The sequence below is a fragment of the Typopeltis vanoorti genome, chromosome 5 (genome assembly GCF_054136105.1).
Source record: "Typopeltis vanoorti isolate ZY-2024b chromosome 5, IOZ_Tvanoo_1.0, whole genome shotgun sequence".
Classification (NCBI taxonomy): Eukaryota; Metazoa; Arthropoda; class Arachnida; order Uropygi; family Thelyphonidae; genus Typopeltis; species Typopeltis vanoorti.
Genome location: NC_143553.1, coordinates 161,002,366 through 161,024,646, shown reverse-complemented (window position 1 = coordinate 161,024,646; position 22,281 = coordinate 161,002,366). Strand labels below are relative to the sequence as shown.

Genomic DNA, 22,281 nt, shown 5'->3' with positions numbered 1-22,281 from the left:
AAAGACATTATTGATCTCAGATCTGGATGCCATCCTTGGAGTAAAAGGACCGGTCGTCATCGCTGAAGACTTCATTTCAAAACATCCTGATTGGAACAGTAAATCTACCAATAAAAATGGTCGCATCCTTTCAATCTACACAGGATCAAACTATGCTGTTGTGGCTGGAGCTACCGAACCAACTTATCTCAGTACGTCTGGCACTGCTGACTTCCTGGATATAGCTATCCCGCAGGACATTAAACTACAGTACAGTCTTAAATCACTAAACGAGCTATTGTCGGATCACAACCCAATTCTACTGCAATTGGGAGAACAAGAATGCTTGTCTTCTCCCTCTCATTCAGGCATATCGTCGAAGAGATTGTCTAAAGCATATAGGGATCAAAATGGACCTTTCCCTCGTACATGCACACCAGAAGATGTGGTATCTGCAGTGACTAGCCTCACCCAACAGATTAAGTCCGCTATAACGGTTGCAACCTTCCACAAACCTGTTCCCAAGCCTGGTCGTTTGCCTGAGGATATTATGGACCTGATCAGAGAGAAGAACAGAGCTAGGAAGAGATTTCGTAACACTCGCGCTCCTCCACCAGTTGGTGAGAGTGACCATGAGGTGATCACGTGCAGGGTGACCAGTCATTCGAGGACGTCTGTTAGAAAGGGATATATGTGGAATTATAAGACTGGTAATTACGAAAAGCTCAGGAAACAGCTTGCGATAATAAATTGGAAAGAAGAACTGGATGGAAAGGATATCAATGCTGCTTGGGCCATACTCAATAACTATTTGGTGGAGGCAATATCAGAGTGTATTCCGAGGGTCAAGAGGGTAAACAGAGTGGGTGTAAAATGGATGAATCAAGAGATAAGGTATGCAATATGGAAGAAGAAGGTATTATGGAAGAAACACAAAATGAGTATATATAACAACCAGTTGCATGAGAAGTACAAAGAGCAGGCGAGGAAGGCGACTAGCTTGATAAGGGTAGCAAAAATGTAGTATGAGCAGCAGTTAGCTAAAGCGGCCAAAAAAAATCCTAAGGAGTTTTTTCGATATGTCGCCAGTAGAAGAAAGAATGATTATGGTAGAATGGGACTGATTGGTGAAAACGGAGGAATGATAACCGCTGCGGAGGATATAGTTGAGATATTTAATGAGCAATTTCTAAAGGTATTTCACTCTTGCGAATGTGACATCATGCAGAACTTGAAAGTAGTGGGAGAAGAGGAGGAGGAGGAACTGTTAGTAAGTGAACAGGAGGTATATGAGGAATTGAATAGACTTGATGTAAATAAGGCTGTGGGACTTGATGCTATTTCACCACGTGTCTTGAGGGAATGTGCCAGAGAGTTAACAACAGCTTTTGTATATCTTTTCAACATTAGTCTCTCACTGGGTCAAGTTCCAAAAGAGTGGAAAGAAGGTAAAATTGTTCCAATTCATAAGGGAGGTGATAAGAGTAAGGCTTTGAATTATAGACCAGTCTGTGTGTCTGGAGTTGTGGTCAAGGTATTAGAGAAGTTAGTTAGGAATAAAGTTCAGAATTGGGTTGACAACAGAAAAATACTCTTTGGTGGCCAGCATGGATTTACTAAAGGAAAATCATGCTTTAGCAACCTGCTTACTTTTTATAATAAAGTGACAAATGCGCTGGATAAGGGTATTGCATACACAGTGGTATATTTAGATTTTGCAAAGGCGTTTGATAAATTGCCACATGACAAGCTGGTAATTAAATTGGAACGGATGGGGCTGAACAGTATATTGGTTCACTGGATTGGAGATTGGTTGTCTGATAGGTATCAGCGAGTTGTCTATGGAGGAGCGATATCGCAGAAGAGGAAAGTTACTAGTGGTGTACCTCAAGGGTCTGTTTTGGGTCCATTGCTGTTTAATGTGTATGTAAATGATATCTGGAGAGGTCTGAATGGTGATGTGCAGTTGTTTGCAGATGATGCAAAGTTGGGCAGAGCTATCAGGAGTAGTGTGGATGTTGTAGCTTTGCAAGAGGACTTGAATACACTGTCTGAATGGGTAAATAAGTGGGGATGTCAATTCAATGTCTCAAAATGTAAGGTTTTGAAATTTGGGAAGCAGAGATGGGATGTAAAGTACACAATCGGTGCGAATATCTTGGAAGAGGTAGAGGAAATGAGAGATCTGGGAGTGATTGTAGACAAGGACCTAAAATTTCGGGGACATTGACTTGTAGAAGTAAGGATGTTATTATTCCTTTGTATAAGGCTTTGATCAGGCCACATATGGATTACTGTGCACAGATCTGGTCACCTGGTTTTCAAAAAGATGAAATTGCGTTGAAAAAAGTTCAGAGGCGATTGACTAAGGTGGTTTCTGGTCTCTGGAATGTAGAGTATGAAGGCAGATTGACAAAATGCAATTTGCAGAAATTGGTGGATAGAAGGAGGTGGGGGGAATATGATTGAGACATATAAGCTGTTGAGTGGTTATTACCAGATTAACGTCGGGGAGGTTTTGCACAGAATGGGTGAGGATAGCAGGAGAACAAGAGATCATTCTTGGAAGCTGTATAAGGAGGGTGTGAGCAAGGGAGTGAGGAGTAGGTTTTTTGCATGGAGAGTGGTGAGTGATTGGAATGCTTTGCCCGAGAGTGTGGTGTGTGCAGAGACAGTGAATATATTTAAGGCACAGTATGATAAACTGTGTGTATAACAGTGGACCTCCCACGATGAGTCTTTGACCCCATGGAGGTTTTTGTAATAATAATAATAATAATAATTACTGCTAGATCTTTTAAAAATTCTACATTGAAAAGTAGGTTTAAAAAGCCCTTATATTTATCGTTCGATGCAAAATGCTTGCATAAAGCTGTGTAATTTCTACACATAGCAAGAGCCGTTCGTAAACTGCAGGCTGTTCATCGTGGTCCAAACACACTGCCGATCTTTAAAATTTCGATACCAAGGTCTTTTGAAATCGTATTTAATTCTCGTTGATAAGGGAGTGAGGAGCAGGTTTTTTGCATGGAGAGTGGTGAGTGATTGGAATGCTTTGCCCGAGAGTGTGGTGTGTGCAGAGACAGTGAATATATTTAAGGCACAGTATGATAAACTGTGTGTATAACAGTAGACCTCCCACGATGAGTCTTTGACTCCATTGAGATTTTTATAATAATAATAATAATAATAATAATAATAATAGATTGAATGAAGCAGTACGAGATGCACTTAAAACTCATAGAAACCAAGTTTGGGATAAAAAGTTAGCCTCTATCTCACCTATTGATCACTCTATCTGGGGGTTACTATGAAACATCAAAAATAAAAACAGATCGTTCCCCCCCATAATCTCAAACCAGGGCCTAGTCTACACAGATGCAGAAGCCATACAGTGCAAACCTTCTTATAACAACTTAGATATCAATCGCTTGTACAAAATCCACAGACAGGTCAGGCATGCATTAAATCTCTCAGATACCAGTGCTGACCATATTGCACCCACATCACCTGTTGAAGTATATGATATTATTAAAGAACTTAAGAACAATAAAGCTAATGGACCAGACGGCATCTCAAACAGGGTGATCAAGCTGCTGCCTCGAAAAGCTGTAGTGCACCTGACCAGTATAATAAATGCAATTTTAAGATTTCACTATTTTCCTTCCACCTGGAAACTGGCTGATGTAATCCCTATACATAAGCCAGGCAAGGACCCTCACCTACCGCAAAATTATCGTCCAATCAGTCTCATTTCCAATCTGGGTAAGGTTGCAGAGTAGGTCATCCTCTCACCACTCAAAACCTCAGTAAATGACCTAAACATCCTCCCTAAAGAACAGTCTGGTTTTAGATAATCCTTCATCACTTGAACTCTATTGACAGTGGCTCATATACTGTAAAAAGATATAGTATAAATAAAGTTCTGTTTCAAAATTTGCGATATAATTATTCAACTATTGAAATGACTACAAATAATAATAAAAAGTATTTTAGCCTCCTTAAAATGTTAAAAGTTGATTATCACAGCTAGATTTTCCCTACCAAATTTTTCACAACTTTCTATTGAAAGTTGTGGAAAATTTGGTAGAGAATTAATAATATTAATTTCTACTGAGGTGAAAAAAATGTAGGTTTTGCATATATTTATGTTTGTGAAAATCCACATTCTTCTGTGAAAATAACTAATTGTTAATAGTGGTGATCATGAACAGAGACTCCATTTCATAACGACAGAAATAAAAAAAATAATAAAATATTTGTTTAGCTACGTAATAGTCTAGTTTACAGCTGAAATAAATAAATAAACATATAAGATGCAAATATTTTCATTTGAATTTTGTGGCCGAAAGTTTTGAAAACTAGTCTCCTATAGTATATAGTTAGAGTGGGCAAGCTAACATTATTAATTTTATTATTATTCTTGTTATATTTTATTTATTTTTACATAATTCTAAAATCTCGCTGCGATAATCAACTTTTAACATTTTAAGGAGGATAAAACACTTTTTATTATTATTTGTAGTCATTTCAATAGTTGAACAATTATATCGCAAATTTTGAAACAGAACTTTATTTATTCTATATCTTTTTACAGTATAGTAATTTAATTTCTTTTTGTTCAAATAAGTGTCTGTATGGATGCAGGCCTTACCCTACTGGGTTTGACCTTTATTGTTTTTAGTGAACTGTAAAAAGAAATCTATAAATATAAATATAACAAACGATCAATAAACCGATAAGTACAAATTATGTTTATGTGTTAGAAAATATATTTTATTTATAAAGTCAGTTACAGTAACAAATACCATAAAAGGATTTAAAAATGTCCAAGCTGGAACCTCTATAAAAAATAAATAAAAGTGAATAAAAATACTAAAGCCAACATTCTTTTACTTTTTAAGATTTAATGATTTTATTATAAAAACAATTATTTTAAGATTATGACGAATATAGTAGCTGAGCGTCCTCTGGTAGCAATTGTTGTAAGTATGAATCGAATCGGTAACTATGGAAACAGCACCATACATCAAGAGATATCTGCATTCTTTCACATGTTACTCGACGTTCTTCCCTTTACATTTGCTTCTCCAGCCGTACCTAAGAAACAAAATAAAGAGGAACACCAAATGACCAAACCATTTAAACAAGAACAAGTATAAACAGTACGATGTACGTCTGAGAGCTCAACGAGTACTCGAGTCTGAGAATGTCTGAGTATTCGTTGAAATGGTGGCCGAAACTACTAAGGTTTTGAAGATAGTATATTATTCTTCCAAATGCGGGTATTCTTTTTGGTTGGTTTTCCTACACAATTTCTTAAGAAAAGATCAATTGAACCCCTCCTTAGTAATCTCTCAATGACACATTAGACTGAACAAGAATGTGATAACTTGTACTTCGAACATCAGTAGAGGAATATGGCGATTAACTGCTATCAGTGAGTAATAAATGCTTACGCAGAATAATTTAGAGAAGGGTAGAATATGCGTAGTTTTGAATAAGTAAGCTAGTGCATACAGATACAGAATTTCCTTACTGTTCTTACCCTATTTGTTTACGAGTTGCCTCAGTGTTGTATTACTGCAAACGTTTGTTCCTAAGAACAGTGGAAAGTGTGTTGGGTCTTCTTTAGTCGTCAAGAAAATTCTAATCTGCAATTTACCTAAGACAGTTAATACTCACCATGCCGAAAATCGGTGCCGGCCGTAAATTTTCTTAGCACATCTGACATCGTCATCAATGTTGTCGTTCCGAAGATCTAAAGAACAATGAAATGATAGTAACATATTTAAAATCTCACATAAAACATAATTCTTAATCAAAAATATTTTGAAATTTCATGAACAATTATTTCGTTTACATTTCACAAACCTTTAAGAAATCATTTAACTAAAGTTACGTTCGGGTGATTGTGAGGAGTCGTCGAGTGATACTTGCAGTTGACTCCTCTTTCGAACTCCGTCAGGTTCCCTTCTCGCAGCCATTTCACCAGGACACCGTTGCAGTGACTTGAGAGCATCATATTCCTCCAAATTATACCGCCTATAAACACGTCACTTGTTACAGGGCACGATGCACCTTCATGGGGAAGTCCGTTGTCTTCTTTCCAATCAGTATACGAATTGTGTGGTAAATTCATACAAATGTTCGATATCGAACTACTATGTGGCGTTAAATAGAAAAATGAGTTTTTAATTTTACCTCCTGATTGCAATTACTCCAGAGAAGGCTCAGCGGTTTTACTAAAAATAAAATAATTCCACTGGACGTAAGAAACAGTGCTCCAAGATGCCTAAAAGACATCTGTGTGACCACCTAAAGCATCAACCCATCTAAGAACAAAGCACAGCAGAAGGAGATGAAAGCAAAGTCATCTAATGATGCAGTGTATTCTTAAAAAGATGTACAGATGCTTAAAGAATATATCCTTCTGGTAAGAACATGGATACTCATTCAACCGAAATACCTAGGATGTTTCGGGGAAAAATGCTTGGGAGATATTTGCAGAAAGAGAACAACATTGAGAAGTCTGAAATAAGGAAAGACACTCTTGAATCTTCTAATGATAAGGGTGGGAAAATGTTAAACCAGCATAATCTTCCCAAGGTGCATTTGTGAACAGCACACACACACACACACACACACACACACACACACACACACACACACACACACACACACACACACACACACACACACACACACACACACACACACAACAATCCATTTTTTTTCACGCAGTGGCATTATATTACTAATTTCAAATGATTTCAAATCTAAAATACTTTTAGATTTCAAATCATTTGCATATATTTACTCGCTCAATGTTAATTATTAACAGCCTAATTATAATTCGTTTCTTTGTCTCCCTTATTTATATGTACGAGGTGTTTTTGAACCTCAATTCACGCTAATAGAAGAATAGTGGAATGCACAGTAAAAGAGAAGAAAAGAAGACACATCTGAAATACATAAATCTGAGAACAGTTGAATCTACTTTGGTTACGAAGTAGATTCAATTGTTTGTGTTCTTTTCGCGTTCATTAGCTCAGTAAAGTCCAAATATTCTGATGTGGTTTTTGAGCACCAAACTTCATTTCATTTTGAGATAAGAGCCCCATTATTATTCCTCTGAAATCCTCCCCCCTTTAATACCATTTACCAGTGGTATTAATGGAGGAAATTTTCTCTATTTGATAAAAAATAAAGTATATCAAATTGGTTACAACTCCTTGTCATAAATGTCCTGTCGTAGCGACAATATTGATGACATTTATACTTTTTTATTATTAAAATAATAATAATAAAAACAAATACAACAAAAAACAAGAATACGAGTATAAAATAAAAAATATATATACATTCCCATTCGTATATCGTCTCCTATCTCGGAGGTTGACTGCCACGATGTGACTCATCGTTAACTACCACTGTAACGACGTGTGGTGAGGACCCTGTCTCTTCAACATATTGTCGTAAGTATTCATGACTGTAATCCGTGTGTTTTCAAGGGGGCCGGTTAGCCTGTTCTGAGGGACGAAAAACTCGAGTTTACGGGTGAAACAACTCCTACCTCCGTATGAGACCGGCTAACTCACCTTTAGTCGAAAGAGACCAGATTAAGGTTCCTCACATCACTGATGGGAATCGGACTCCAGGACTTTCCGATCAAACGGCTTCCTCTATACCGGCTGAGCTACTGAGGCTCTTATATATACATATTTGTAATGTTGTACACTCTTTGGGTGGTGTGACTATATTTATGAAATATCAGCCAACAAATCAATATTCGTATAAATTCCGGTCTTTCGGGCAACAGATTGCAAAAAATTATTAACGAAAACTTACATTTAGTTATTCTAGCGCATGCACTTTTCGATCACATAATACATAATATATATATATATATATATATATATATATATATATATATATATTCCATCATTCTCATAAATATCCTTTCGGGTGCATTAAGAATTGGTTTTCTTTGTAAGAGCTACTTAAAGTTATTACCTAAAATGTAGAAATCATGATGCAACATAAGAGGTGTTGAGTGAAAAATTCGATATTCGTGATTTCATTGATCTAAGATACACCGCGATTTCAATATTGCTTCTTATATGTTATTTAAAACCAAAAATGTAGAATTCAGTTTATTTTTAATAATAATTCAAATCTTAAAAATGTATTAATTTTTTTAAAAACTTCATGTGTCTAATTTAATTTACAAAACTTACTACTACACCTTTTCATTTACATAATCATAAAGGTACTAATTTATTCGTGATTGGCGGAAGTAGCAGATGGTTAGGAGTGATGAGTAAAATACCCTTGGAGGATAATGGATGGCATTGCTGTAACCAAAGAAGTTCTAACTGAGGCCCGGCTATTGCCGTTACCCTCCTGCCATGATCACAGCTTTAATAGCTCAATAAAACCTTATCCCTACACTGTCCGCTACAGATAACGGGGAAGATAAAAAGCATTCTTGCTTCGCCCCTTTAAGCCAGTCCTTATATAAGGACTAAGGAAGTAGCAGATGACTTTAGCAGTTGATTCTTTTTAATACTTTGTGTTAATTCCATTTCCCAAACATTGATTGGGTAGAAGAGAAATCTCAAGATAAGAAAGAAGAGGAATTCATTGAATTGTTACGAGACAACTTTCTTAAGCAGCATGTGAAAGAAGGAACTCCAGGCCAAAGAGTGTTAGATGTTAGATTTATTCATAGCGTCAGAATGGGTCTCTGTTAAGAATATAGCTATTTTACCTCCAGTTGGGGACAGTGATCATGCTGTGCGTTCTTGGGAAGTATCTAATTGTATTGATGCTCCTATTAAAACAAGTTACATGCTGAACTACAAAGCTGCGGTTCTATGGGATAAATATCAGAAATGCAAGGGAATATTTGAAAAAGTGCTTAAATAGGGCAGTATATGAATATATCCCAAGTGTTCGAATAACAAATAGGTTGGGAGTGAAATGGATGTCCAACCTTATTAAGCAAGAAATCCATGAGAAGAAGATGATGTGGAAAGAATATCATGAGAATAAGAGTGAGAGGAGTTATGAAGTATATAAAGCTCAGGCCAGAAAAGTAACGAGTATTGTGCGAAGCTAAATCGAGGTATGAAAACGAAATTGGGCATGCAAGCTAAAGGCAACCCAAAATAATTTTATCATTATGCTGCAAGCAAAAGAAAGAATGAATGTGAAAGAATAACTTCGTCAAATGCAGATGGTACTCAAGTGTCGGAAGCTAATGACATTTTTCAGCTGATGAGTGCTCAGTTTTCTAAGATATATCAACCAGGTGTATGTTACATGGTGAACAGTGCTACTGATACATCGGATGAAGAGTTAGAGGTTCATGAAAATGAGGTTGAAGAGATGTTGCATAACCTGGATAAGATTAGTCTTTAGGGATAGGTGGAATATTAGCCCGTTTGCTAAAAGAATGTTCAGTCGAGTTGGATCCGCTTTTCACATGTTTTTGTAACTTGAGTCTCGTCTCAGTAATGGAAGGAATGTATGATAGTTCCATTGTACAAGGGTGGTGCAAATAATAATGTGTCTAACTACCAATCCATCAGTATCTCTGGAGTGGAAGTGAAGATTTTAGAGAAGTTGGTAAGAACTCGCATACAGATAGAGGTTGACAAACATGCCATACTCTACAAGGAACAGCATGAGTTTACTAAAGGAAGGTCATGTTTTAGCAATTTGCTTATATTTTGTAACAATGTTACAGCTGATTTAAGTTAAGGAATATTACATCCCATATTGTTTCATAGCCGAATAAGAAACTCAAAGAGTTTCATGCCGAATATAGTAAATATATACAGTTCGGCGAGTCCAAGCGTAATCTAATACCTGGATAGTGTTACAACACACCTAGGAGCTGGGTTTCACATTATGGGGAAATATCAAGAATAGTGATAGGAGCTTGCTCCACCCTTACCATGAGTTGCGTCAGTGTTGCACTCCCTAAAGGGTCCGATGTAACACTATCCAGGTATTTGCTCATGTTTCCCAAATGGTGGGTCTCGACCTGGGTCACGAAAGCTAAATCCCTGGTCGCAGAAAAAGCGATAAAATTTTTAATGCCTTTTGTCCCAACCTATAAGTGTGAAACAGGCTTTCAAACATTGGTTTTTCTAAAAAATAAATATAGAAACCGATTGGAAGTCGAACTGGATTTAAGAATAAAGTTATCATCTTTTCGTCCAAACCTGAAGTTTCTAGTTATCACACTTCTCATTAATAAATTACTTGGTTTTAATTTAATTTCTTTATATTTTTGTAAGAGTAAATGCTTCTTTATTATAATAATAATAAATGAAAACTCCATGAACATTTAAATCTGTTTTTTTTTTACCTATTGGCCATAAAAATTTTAGTGGGTCACGAAGATGAAGTATTAAAATAACCGGGCCACGGAAAAAAAAAGTTTGGGAAACCTTGAAGTAGGGAATACGAAATCACAATAGTTACCATGGAAACAGTACCACGTAGCATGCGTTTAGTGTCTGCATCTTTTCACATAACGTTTAATATTTTTGCCTTGACAATTGCTTCTTCATGCGTACCTAAAGAAATGAAACAGGAAGTAAGATTAAACGAATAACACAAATGAAAATATCAAAGAATATAACAACCTGTCAGGAAAATCAATGTTGCAAAATAACGTCTAAAGAGCCTTTAACTTTTAGGATTGGATCAGTCAAAAGTTTTCGAATTAGAAAACTTCTGGAGATACTGAATTAATAAAAAAGAATGAATGATCACATAAATAGCATGTACGAGATGAAGGAAAAATTTATAAAAATGCCATCTCATTCGGATGTAAAGAAAAGGCTTATTCAGAGTTATTAGAAGACTGATTCATGATGAATATATTGAATAAATGCTGTCGGGTCGTGATCTTCTTAGAAGTGTTGCAAAGATCTCAAAGAAGAATATCTTGCTCTATGATATTTTTTTCTTTTTTTCACTCGTAGAACTGTAATATCAATTACTGCAAGATAATCGACTTTTTGTTTCATTTAGAAAGAAAGAGTAGATGTTTTAATCCCATTCCCCTATAATGCTGTCTTCTGGAGAAACAGAATAAATAATTCTTCCAAACTTTTTTTTTTAATTCTCGAACAGTGGCAACTCATAGCTTGAAATTGTGAGCGTGCTGCAATTTTCGAAATATACTAAATCTAAAAAACAAACCTATAAAAGTTAAACAGAGATCAACGCCTTCTAACCATACGAATGATTAAAGGATACAGCAGAATATCGTTCGATGCGCCTTGCGTTATTGCTAGTCTAACACCCATCTACCTGAAGATGCTAGAATTATCTCCTATATATGAAGTCACTTCCGGAAGATATATAACGGAAATCTCAATATTGATCGAAATTGCAATGAACGTCCCCTTCACTACAAAGAGGTGGCCTTACCCAGCAAAGATAACATATATTAAGGAGAAGGAAAGCTCTGAAATTGATAATTACCATATATAAACTCACGGGAACAAAACTAAAGGAAACGGTGGTTGTTGTTCTTTCATTGTATATTACGGACAGTCCACTATACAAGATCCCCTCTGTTACAACAACCAAGCAGTACTACTTGCTGTAGTTCATTCACTTACATACCTCCGGGAACTCAACTGATCTCATCAAAAGGCAAGAACGATTTACAGTGACAGTAGAAGCACTAAGAGACAGCATAAAAAACCAGACTAGCCATCTAGCGTTAATACAACAGACAAGAAATCTGGTTTGGAATCTCACTCTAGAGGGATGGGAAATCAAGTTCTGCTGGGTGAAGAGGCATACTGAGGTAGCAGAAAACGAGAGAGCGGATAAGAAACAAGTTACCAGAAGTACTCAAAATCTGTTTAAAAAGCACTTGCAGAAAAAATAAGCCTAAATTTGTGGAAAGCAACAAAAAACAGATCAACAACCAAAGGATTCTTGCCAAGTATCAGACGATGTCTCCAGTTGAAAATACACGCCATCTCTCCAGGTCTACCATGCTAGGAACGGGACATGGAAAATAAAGACACCATCTATACAGATTCTATATCTTGGAATCGCCATTATGTATTCGTTGTACAACTTCAACAGATTGTCGATCACTTCCTACACGACTGTCAGCTACTGGACTTCATCCGGATGACTCTAATGAAACACGCCATCACTTCTGGACACATCAAACCAGAGACTTATCCAAAAGTATTATTAAAAATTTTTAATTTTGTCAATAACTTAAACTTCCAGTAGCTGTAATGTAACATAATTTAATTATGATGTCTGAATTAATGAAATGGTGTAAATATATGTGGATATAAATATTAATGTATATGTAGGAAGACCTATATGTAGATAAGAAAATATAAATGTAAATGTTACTAAAACAATTTTTTCCATCGATATATTCCTACATAACTTTAACTGCAAAATTAATCAAAACTATATTATCTGCATGGAGATTGAAAACGTGAATACTATAGCCTATTCAGGATTAAAAATTGACAACAACTTAAACTGGAAACCATATATTAGAGAAGTATAAAATAGAATAAGATTTATGCTATCTCGAGTCTTCTTTTTAAAAAGATCCTTAACTGCGATAATGTCAAGAACGTGTTTCTGCTGGATACGGACAGTTAACAGTACGGTATACCAACCTGGGGAGGAACATACCACGCCACACTGACACCAGTAATCTCATTACGAAATAAATTAATACGCAGTTTGACACTGCAGTGAACGCAAAATATACCTTAATAAATATTTGACCACGAGACAATTATATCTACAGGATACCACTTTTCCTAAAGTATAATAATCAATACCTCTTAATAAAGGAATACCGTGAGTAGACATATAAATACAAAATTAATGACTGAAAATCTTACGTAAAAATATTTTTTTTAATAGTATAATTTTCTGTGTCACAGGCATCTTCAGGATATCTTAAGCTGAAATTAAACAATAACTGACAATTCCAAAAAGCGCCACCTAAGTAACTAGTGTAAGATAACTAGAAAGGTCAATAAAATTTCCTAACAAAAAAAACTATACAGGGTGTTCGGGATAAATTTGACAGTTTCGTAAGGAAAAAGAAAATCTTCTTTGTATCTATTAAATTTAATGAATTGACAAAAAAACATTACAGGCAGAGTTAATTACAATACTATCAACAAGATTTACTCAAAATAACCACCATTAGCATCGATCACAGCTTCAATTCTGCTTCGGAACCTCGAACAAGCTGATGCTACAGTCTCCCTGGGAAGGGCCGCAAAAACTGTTTTAATTTTATCCATTAACTGGGCTTTTGTATTACTGGAAGTGCGATTGGTGTCTTTTTCAACTGCGCCCCATACAAAATAATCCATGGGGTTAAGGTCTGGGGAGTTTGGAGGCCAAACATTTGGACTGGTGAAGTCGTAGAAATTTTCAGACAACCATTTTTGACTTTTCCCAGAGGTGTGGCAAGGGGCCGATTCCTGCTGCCATACATACGGCCTACCATTGGCTACCCTTGTTATCCAGGGCTTGACTACAGTTAGCAACTCCACGAACAAAGCCCGAATTCCAATGCCAGGGTTCTTCAACACCTGTTCCTGCAGATTTGCGAGGAATTCTGCTGTACGAACGCAATCAGATCGTCTGCTAGGGATCTTTCTTCTTGCTACATCCTCGTAGTCACCATTGCAAGTCTCTAGTTCATGCCTGATTGTTTTTACTGTATTCAGGGAGCATTGGGCAGCAGTCGTAATATCCTTATTTTGATGGCGGGCACGAATCATCATGATACAAGTTATTCTCTTCCATGATTCAGGTGGGTTCCAGCTATCCATCCTTTCTGATCTTGTATATGAATGAAGAAGGGTCCAAACTTTTAAATGAAGAGAAGTGTGTGTTAATACATGTAACTTACGGAAAAATATAATTAATTATAAATATGTCAAATTTATCCCGAACACCCTGTATATGGAATAAAAAGTTAGGAAAGAAAGAAAGTACTATCTCCCATAAAGGGGGTAGGTTGGGAGAGTGGAGTGAAGTTTCACATATTTCTTTATAAAGCCGTTCCATGAGGAACCGACTTTTGTGAAGGACTCTTGTCTTTTTCCAATGGACTCTGTGTCTGGTTAAGATGGCACGTTCTGCAAGTTCAGACTGTTCAAGTTTAAGGTACTGAATATAAGACTGGTGTTCTTCTAGTCGATTAGAGGCAGATTTTCCTTCTTCGACTAGAAGAACCAGTCTTATATTATTCAGTATCTTTAACCTGAACAGTCTGGACTTGCAGAACGTGCCATCTTAACCAGACATAGAGTCCATTGGAAAAAGACAAAAGTCCTTCACAAAAGTCGGTTCCTCATAGAACGGCTTTATAAAGAAATATGTGAAACTTCACTCCACTCTCCTAACTTAAATAGATCTGATGGTTTACGCCTACCCCCTTTATGGGAGATAGTACTTTACAAATCAGCTAATCATTCCTAACTTTTTATTGTATATATAGTTTTTTTTTGTTAGAAAATTTTATTGTCCTTTTTATTTATCTTACACTAGTTACTTAGGTGGCGCTTTTTGGAATTGTCAATTATGGTTTAATTTCAGCTTAAGATATACTGAAGATGCCTGTGACACACAGGCGAAAATTATACTATTTAAAAAAATAATAATAAAAGAATAATAAAAATAAATAAAATAAAATAAAATAATTAAAAATTTAAAAAAATCTTTTTACGTGAGATTTTCCGTCATTAATTTTCTATTTAATAATCAATACGTATGTGTTAGAAAAGATACATAGTTCTGCAGAAACGCGGGCTTAACATATTTTATCCCAAAAGTGCAAAATGAAATAATACACTAATGATATATATATCTATTGGGCTGCTCCAAAAAATCTTTAATGGCTTACCGCTCTTAATATGAAACGGAAACAACATGACCACACACAAAAATCTAATTAGACTGTACCAAAATGTTTATAAGAATATTGAAAATTTGGTTGGAATAAGTGGACAATACAGTGAAGTGGACCATTCAAGTGGACAATACAGTGAAGCTAGCGGTTTTTATCACGTTAACAAGAAACCAACGCAGACTTCGTCGAAACTGATGTATTTTTTATTTTATTCGTGTGGAGTATCCCCCCCCCGACCATCCCTTAGGACTGGTTGAGCTCTCCTAATGAGGGATTTAGTACGCATTTTTGAGAGCATGTGTTCACGGGGCCAGTTTGCCTTTTCTAAGGGACGAAAAACCTAAGTTTCCGGGTGAAAAAACCCTCTACCTCCGTATGAGACCAGTTAACTCACCTTTAATCTAAAGGGGAGTTAACCGGTTAACAGATAAAGGTTCCTCAAGTTTTGGACGGGAATCGAACCCAGGCCTTTCCGACCAAAGGGCTTCGTCAATCCCGACTGAGCTACGGAGGCTACTGGTACCCTAACAAAGGCGGGAATACTTCTATTCTCTGATAAGTCCCGTTTGAGCCAAAAACTGATCCTAGACATTCTTTGATCTGCAGATAAGGAAGAATGCTGTAACATCAGAGAAAGGAACACTTATAGCTACTTCCACCGTAAATGTCCTTTTCTAAATGCCTGCCAGCCGAAGAATGATCAGTTGCCGCACTCTCCTTTATATTTTTGACAGGGATTCTCTAACTGCCCAAAGTTAAAGAAACAGCCAGTTCTTTTAACTTTGGGTGGGGCTTTGTAGGGATTCTTTGAACTGAATGCTACGAACACCGTTGTCCCAATACGCTGTGTAATATAGGTGATTAACTAATTAGAAAAGTAAAAGCCTATTGAGGTAATTCCTTAGCGAGGATTGAAATTATCAACTTTGTGCGCGGTCTGTCACTGCCAAGAAAATCTGAAGTGAAGTGGCAAGACATCCAACATAACATACAGCTAAGGACCGAGGAAGGATGTCCCTATTGTTAATTCCAGATTATAGGATGTATGCAACATCCAGTTCTTGAAATGTTAATAGTGATAGGCTTCAATCATTTCCATAGGTGATGTCCCAAAGTGGATAGTGCTGGTTGATGATTAATTTACTATCCTCTAGTCTTTTGACAAATTTCTTCATTATTTTAGGGTGAAATTGTGAGGGTGATGGCAGGATTATTTGATGTTTAGCCTTTATCTTTCCTTTTTGGAATACGTCGAATACAGGTTGTTTTCCTTCCATAGGAAAACGTAAATGAAAGACCTCGGAAGATTATTAAAGTAGGAAGCACATTTTCTACAAATGTTCCTTTCAAAATCATACTTGAATTTTTTCATGGATTTGTTGCAAGTGTAATGCAATAATGGATTTTTTTTCTCCAGTGACTTTTGGTATGCGAAGCTTTTGACCGCTCTTAGCACAGCTAATGAATCAAACATCAAGACAATGAGAGGGTTCGAGGATTTAAAGTGGAGGAGAGACGATGAAGACGAAATCATTTCACAAGTTCATATAGAGAAGACACAAATAAAAAATAAGAAAATTTTCTTTCACTACGTTAATGTTGACAGTGATATCTTCACTCTGATTAAGGGGATAAGAGTATGCAGAGGATTTAAAATAGGAAGCGAGTAGATCAAATATATATTATAATGTGAAGAAAATATGTTCGAAAATGGAAAACAGAATCAAAGTCGAGAATTTTCCAGAAGTCGATGATGAACACAAATACAAATATTATTCAAGAAAAAAACGAAAGAGTTCGAAAAGAAGAACAGAACCTTGGCGAATCAGACAAATGCTGAGAGAATATTGACTGATCCAGTCAGAAAAATAAGTTGTGAAGTTTGTAAAGTGCAAATAATTCGAACTCAGGGCGGATTCCAGAAGTTATGGAACAAATAAGTAATCAGAGTTAGTTTAAAAGAAAAAGGGTCATTGACTAGAAACAGATGGAATCAATCATGGAATCATAAGACAAACGACAATATTAAGATTAATTATAATCCTAATACTAATTATAATCCTGAATGCTAGCAATGCCAATTATTATAATAACTGGCATTGCTAGCATTCAGGAATATGTATGAAAAAAGCTATGCTAAGATTGTATAGTCATTTAAAGAGAAAAAGGAAAGATTGGAAACAAGCATTTGATACCAGAATGGAAGAAACAGACCCAGAGAAAGACTACGATCGAGGTAAATTCATTCAGTCAGAAGTGCCTTAGAAGAACGAAATGTTAGATATGACAATATTGAAGTCTTGAGAAATAGCATATTAATTTGGAGGAAAACTGTCGACAGGAAATTAGGGAATTAAACTTATTGTAGTAGTATAGTATTCTGTACACCTCTTGAAGATACATATCTTCATAGAGTGATGATAATGATGGTGATTTATCAGTCCTGCACATGACAAGTACATCCTGTGACTGCGCATCAGGAAATGGCCAATTGTTGACTTTCATCAAATGATCCATCTAAAGTATCAGAAGATGAAGAGCCTTTACACATTTTTCTCCCGTTATCAACAATATTGGAAACGAGGTATTCTCAACTAGAGGGCAAACGTTGTAACGTCCTTATGACCCTTGCACAGTCTTTATTATCGCAGATATTGCATCCAAAAAATTAGGTTTTCTTCTTTCGCTAGAGGCGGTACTTTAACTCCAAACAGATCCTAACCATATACAAATCACAAATCCACCGAACCATTGAATACTTCTCTCGCATCTGGGATAGTACTCCTAGGAGCTCCCTAAAAATACTGGATTCTATAGAAAAGAACAGTTAGATTCATTGGTGATCCCTCTCTCATTAATACACTCCATACACTCCAATCACTTCCACATAGCTTTTGGCCACTGTTTATCACAATTGGAATCAATAATGTTCACCCACAGCCTGTGCAATTGATCCAAATGCCAAATGCAGCGTCAGTCAACACACTCTCCCATATTGATGATATTCTTATAACCATACCGAATACTCATAAAACCTTAAATTTTCTTAATAACTATATAACAAGATAGTTAAAGTTAATAACTCACCTAAAAAGAATGATAGAAATGGAAGCCACCAGCATTCCACCATTTAAAACAGACTTCGGAGTTAAACGGGAGACCTATGATACAAAATCATATTCTGAATATCACACGCACACACACACATGCATATTGAAATTTATAATGTAACTAAAAGAACGTATAATGACAAACACACGGAGTGTTCAAAAATATATTCATGAAATATTATCGCTTCATCAGAGGCATTATCACTTTCTAGGTTTTCTAGGTTATATGAAAAAATCAGATAGGCAGATATTAAGGGATGATATCTGTGTGGGGGAAAGGGATGGTGTGCAAAATTCACACCTTGACCAAAGTGTGAAGGCCATCATGAACAGCAACTGTCTGGAGCAGAAGAAGAAGAATGGCCAAATAATAAGCAGAAAACATGCAACCATCTGTAACCTGAGACAACAAGAGATCTCCAGATCGGACCTGAACATAAATTGATTCAGAATATCGTAAAATATCTCGCGGTTGGTTCTGCTTTAATTCTGCTATATGTTCAAAGAAAGCAGTATTGACTTTACTGGCAAATTTTCGACTGCAGCTGTCTTCTTGAGAAAGAAAACAAATAAGTCTTGATCATTTTCTTTTTTGTTGCTTTTATTAAATTACTGCTATTACATATACTGCTGCTAATACTACCACATTTCATAATAATAATCAGAAAAATCAGGAGAAGGCAATGGCTTTTTTCAACCCCATCTAGCTTTTGGAGACTGAGTGGGCAGTTCAATCTACACTGATAGCCAATCAGAGATAGCTTACCCATGTCTATCACTAATTATAAGAGGCAACCGAGGAAGAGTCTGGCAAGAAAGTGCTGCCATCTGGTAGTACCTAACCCTAACGGGATATGCTCTTATCTGAAATACTGTGGGTTCTACAGTCAATTTTCTTGAGTTTACGCGATGAAAAATCAGGGTTTCTGGGAGATAAAACCTACTTGACCATGCCAGACTTCGACTAACTCGAGAATGGGTCGAAAGTTTAGAAACGTTCCTCCAATCGTTGACTAGAGTTGAACTTAACGGCGGCCTAGTGCAGAGAATGCCAGCGCCTCAAGCCTTATAATAATAATAATAATAATAATAATAATAATAACAATAATAATATTGAGAACAGCTGACTTTTTGAATAACTTTTAAGAAATTTGTGATTGTGCTTAAAATAGCATTATTTGTCGCTACAGCGAGTTTGGAGATATTACTGAAATCATTTCCTTAAAGAGAACACATGTACTTTACATACAAAAAGACACTAGTAGTGGTAGTGGGCAGTAGATGGCGTTGGTATACGTGATGTGATGATGGTAGTAGCAGTTGGCTGTAATTGATGGATGGAGTGATGGTGGTAGTGGAGAAGGAGAGTTGTAGAGTAGGTGCCCACCCTCGATGAGTCTTTGGGCTTCTTGAAGGCGTCATGTAATAATAATAATAATAACAATAATAAATTATTGATTCTGATTTTGATTAAGTATAAGATTTTACTGGGTCTTATACTTATTGGGTCTCTTTCGAAAAAATATTTCTCTTTTAATCGTCAGATGCAAAAGTTGCAAATATTATTGATATAATATGTTAAATTTTGGTTATTCGTTATAAGATATAAACTTACTAATTTTCCGAAGATGGGAGACGTCACGAAAATAGCCAGGTGGAAGATTGAGAAAACCAGTCCGTATTCTGTAGGAGTTGCTCCTTTTGACTCGGCCTAAGAAACAAACAAAATCGTATGTCCAGTATGATTTTTAACAGTTCTTAACACTAAATTGCGTTTTCCGGAAAAAAAAAAAAAAAAAAAAAAAAACATTTAAATCAGGAAAGATATGGTATTAGCTCTTCTTGGATTTGTGTTTACGCATGGTCAAAATTATAAAGAGTATCAAAAATCTAACTTTTTTGAAGTCGTATATAATTTTAAAATATTTAATATAAGACTCGTAATTGATAATTTCAATTTTATAAAATTTTAAAAAATTAAACAATTTGCTAAACCTATCAAACAAGCGATAAGAGATTATACAACCTACAAAAATTCTGCATGACCTTCAGTAACCTCCTCAAATAACTTCAATATTTTCCTTAGCAGGGCAAGCAACCTGACTTCACTACTCCTTTTAGCATTACAATTCCTTTCCTCTTTTTTTGGTGCCATTTCAAACTCTATTTAATATTGCAATATCTTAACAAAAATATGCTATCAAACACTAAACACAGTCAAAACACTAAAACATACGTTAATATACTATAAAAGGTTTGGGCCTTTTATAGTAAGGGAAAAGCACAATAAAACAGATAAAAATCATCAATTTTACAAGAGCACTAAATTCACTGTGCAATCACAAATCGATAGCCTCGAACCCAAATATGCATTTTAACTGATATTTAATAATGTCTTTAATATGTAATATATATGTAATAAATAAATAAATAAATAATATATATATATATATATAATTACAATTATAATACTATATAAATATAATTACTTGGGCTACTAATGGACAGCGATGTGCAATATGCAGTCAAGTCAACCCCACCTCCCTGTGGTGTGGTGTGGTGTGGTCTATTTCCAAAAGGGACTCTGGCAAAACCAGCGGGTATTCCCACTACAAACGGATACCTTTCTAGACGGAAGAAATGCTGACTAGACTCACTAGCTGGTAGATGTCCTTCGTTATAAGGTCCTTAATCAACAGGTGAAATATCATCTATCATCACCTGCCTTATTGGAGGTCGCAAATAGCAAAAGTCCTTATAAGGACTGGCTTAAAGGGGCTAAGCAAGAATGCTTTTCATCTTCCCCGTTATCTGAAGAGAACAGTGTATGGATAAGGTGTTATTGAGCAATTAAAGCTCTGATCGTGGCAGGAGGGTAACAGCAATAGCCGAGCCTCAGTTAGAATTTCATGGCTACAGAATTGCCATCCATTACCCTCCAAGGGTATTGGATTGAATGAATCAATCACCGCATCTCACAAATAGCAAAAGTTCTTAAAAGAACTGGGAGATGGACTGAGTCCTTGACTCTTAATCCCGTCATCTGAATGAAGTAAATCTGTGTGCATGGAGTGTTATTGAGCTAAAGAGCTCTAGTCATGGCTGGGTAACGGCAATAGCCGAGCCTCAGTTAAAACTTCATCGGCTACAGCATTGCCATTTGTTACCCTGGAAGTCCTAAAAATGACTTATTTCCACAAATAGCAAAATTTATTATTTTTTTAAATAATAAATTTTGCTACATGAGCAATATTTAAAGAATTTGAAAATAATAAATAAATGGTGTATTAATTCATTTAAATTATTTTCTGAATATGAATCAACCATGGAAATATTTTTATCTTATATATTAACATTATTTAACTTACAAGAAATTATATTCTCATTTTCATTAATATTTCAGAATAAAAGTCAAATAAATAATCTCCATGTAGATGAAGATTTTTATTTCATATTTTCAGCGAAGTAAAAGCAGATAACGTAGACAATAGTGTATGTTCATTCCAGCCTGTTATCATACCTTTATCTTTGATAATTAGTTAATTTATGTGAATATTTAGTTTTGCATTAGTAGTATGTTTATTTTATTTCAGAGCAATTAAACAAACTTATTGCATCGTTATCGATCACACATGCAGATAATTAATTCATCGATCTATTTAATATCCAACTGATTAACAAATTGCATTATAACTGTATAATTATAATTAGAATAACATTAATGCTAATTAATTACGTTCATAAATATTAATTACATTAATCACAATATAATATTACAAATTGCACTGCAAATCATAAATTATTATTAACTAATAACTAAGTGAAACTAATAAAATAATTAGTTGAGAATCTAAAAATAGCTAAACATTAAAAAAATAAAATTTAAAAATTATAAAAAAAATTAAAAACAAAAAAAAGGGAGAAGGAATTATATTTTAGGCCTACAAAGTGTACATTTTGAATCATAAGATTAGAATATATAATATTTGTGACTGCATTTGAAATAAGATATATATATTTTAAAACGAAATTCGCTTATCGAAAACTCACCTCCCTTGGGAAAAACGGACCTTGCAGAGATGAACAAATACCAACACAAAGATTGCCAATGGACAAGTTCAGCAGAATCCATTGTCGTTTAGTAAAATGCAGTTTGGGCGCATGCGTTGACTGCTCTTTATCCCCACAGGTTACCGAAGACTTTAAAGAATTGGTTATTATTCTTCCATTTGAGCAAAGCAT

General features: G+C 35.5%; 2 protein-coding genes across 2 annotated transcripts in view; both read right to left on the bottom strand.

The window, feature by feature from the left end:
• LOC150107006 (lysozyme-like) overlaps positions 1 to 5,713 on the bottom strand; it is a 24,252-nt gene extending 18,539 nt beyond the window's left edge. Inside the window, exon 1 of the mRNA XM_090393538.1 lies at positions 5,665 to 5,713. Coding sequence (XP_090249664.1) covers positions 5,665 to 5,713 — 49 coding nt within the window. The remainder of the gene's footprint in view (positions 1 to 5,664) is intronic.
• On the bottom strand, positions 4,914 to 22,281 carry LOC150107005 (MFS-type transporter SLC18B1-like). The gene is made up of 5 exons (XM_090393537.1): positions 22,090 to 22,281; positions 19,655 to 19,750; positions 18,017 to 18,090; positions 5,665 to 5,740; positions 4,914 to 5,079 (listed from the first exon to the last, which is right to left on the bottom strand). The coding sequence occupies exons 1-4, from the start codon at positions 22,279 to 22,281 to the stop codon at positions 5,719 to 5,721; spliced, it is 384 nt and encodes a 127-aa protein (XP_090249663.1). The 3' UTR covers positions 4,914 to 5,079; positions 5,665 to 5,718.

Coding starts and splice junctions, on each gene's coding strand:
- LOC150107005 (XM_090393537.1), bottom strand. CDS start 22,281: ATGCTTTGCTCAAATGGAAGAATAATAACCAATTCTTTAAAGTCTTCG. Junction 19,751..22,089: donor GTCCGTTTTTCCCAAGGGAG/GTGAGTTTTCGA, acceptor TTTGTTTCTTAG/GCCGAGTCAAAAGGAGCAAC. Junction 18,091..19,654: donor CTCCCATCTTCGGAAAATTA/GTAAGTTTATAT, acceptor TTTGTATCATAG/GTCTCCCGTTTAACTCCGAA.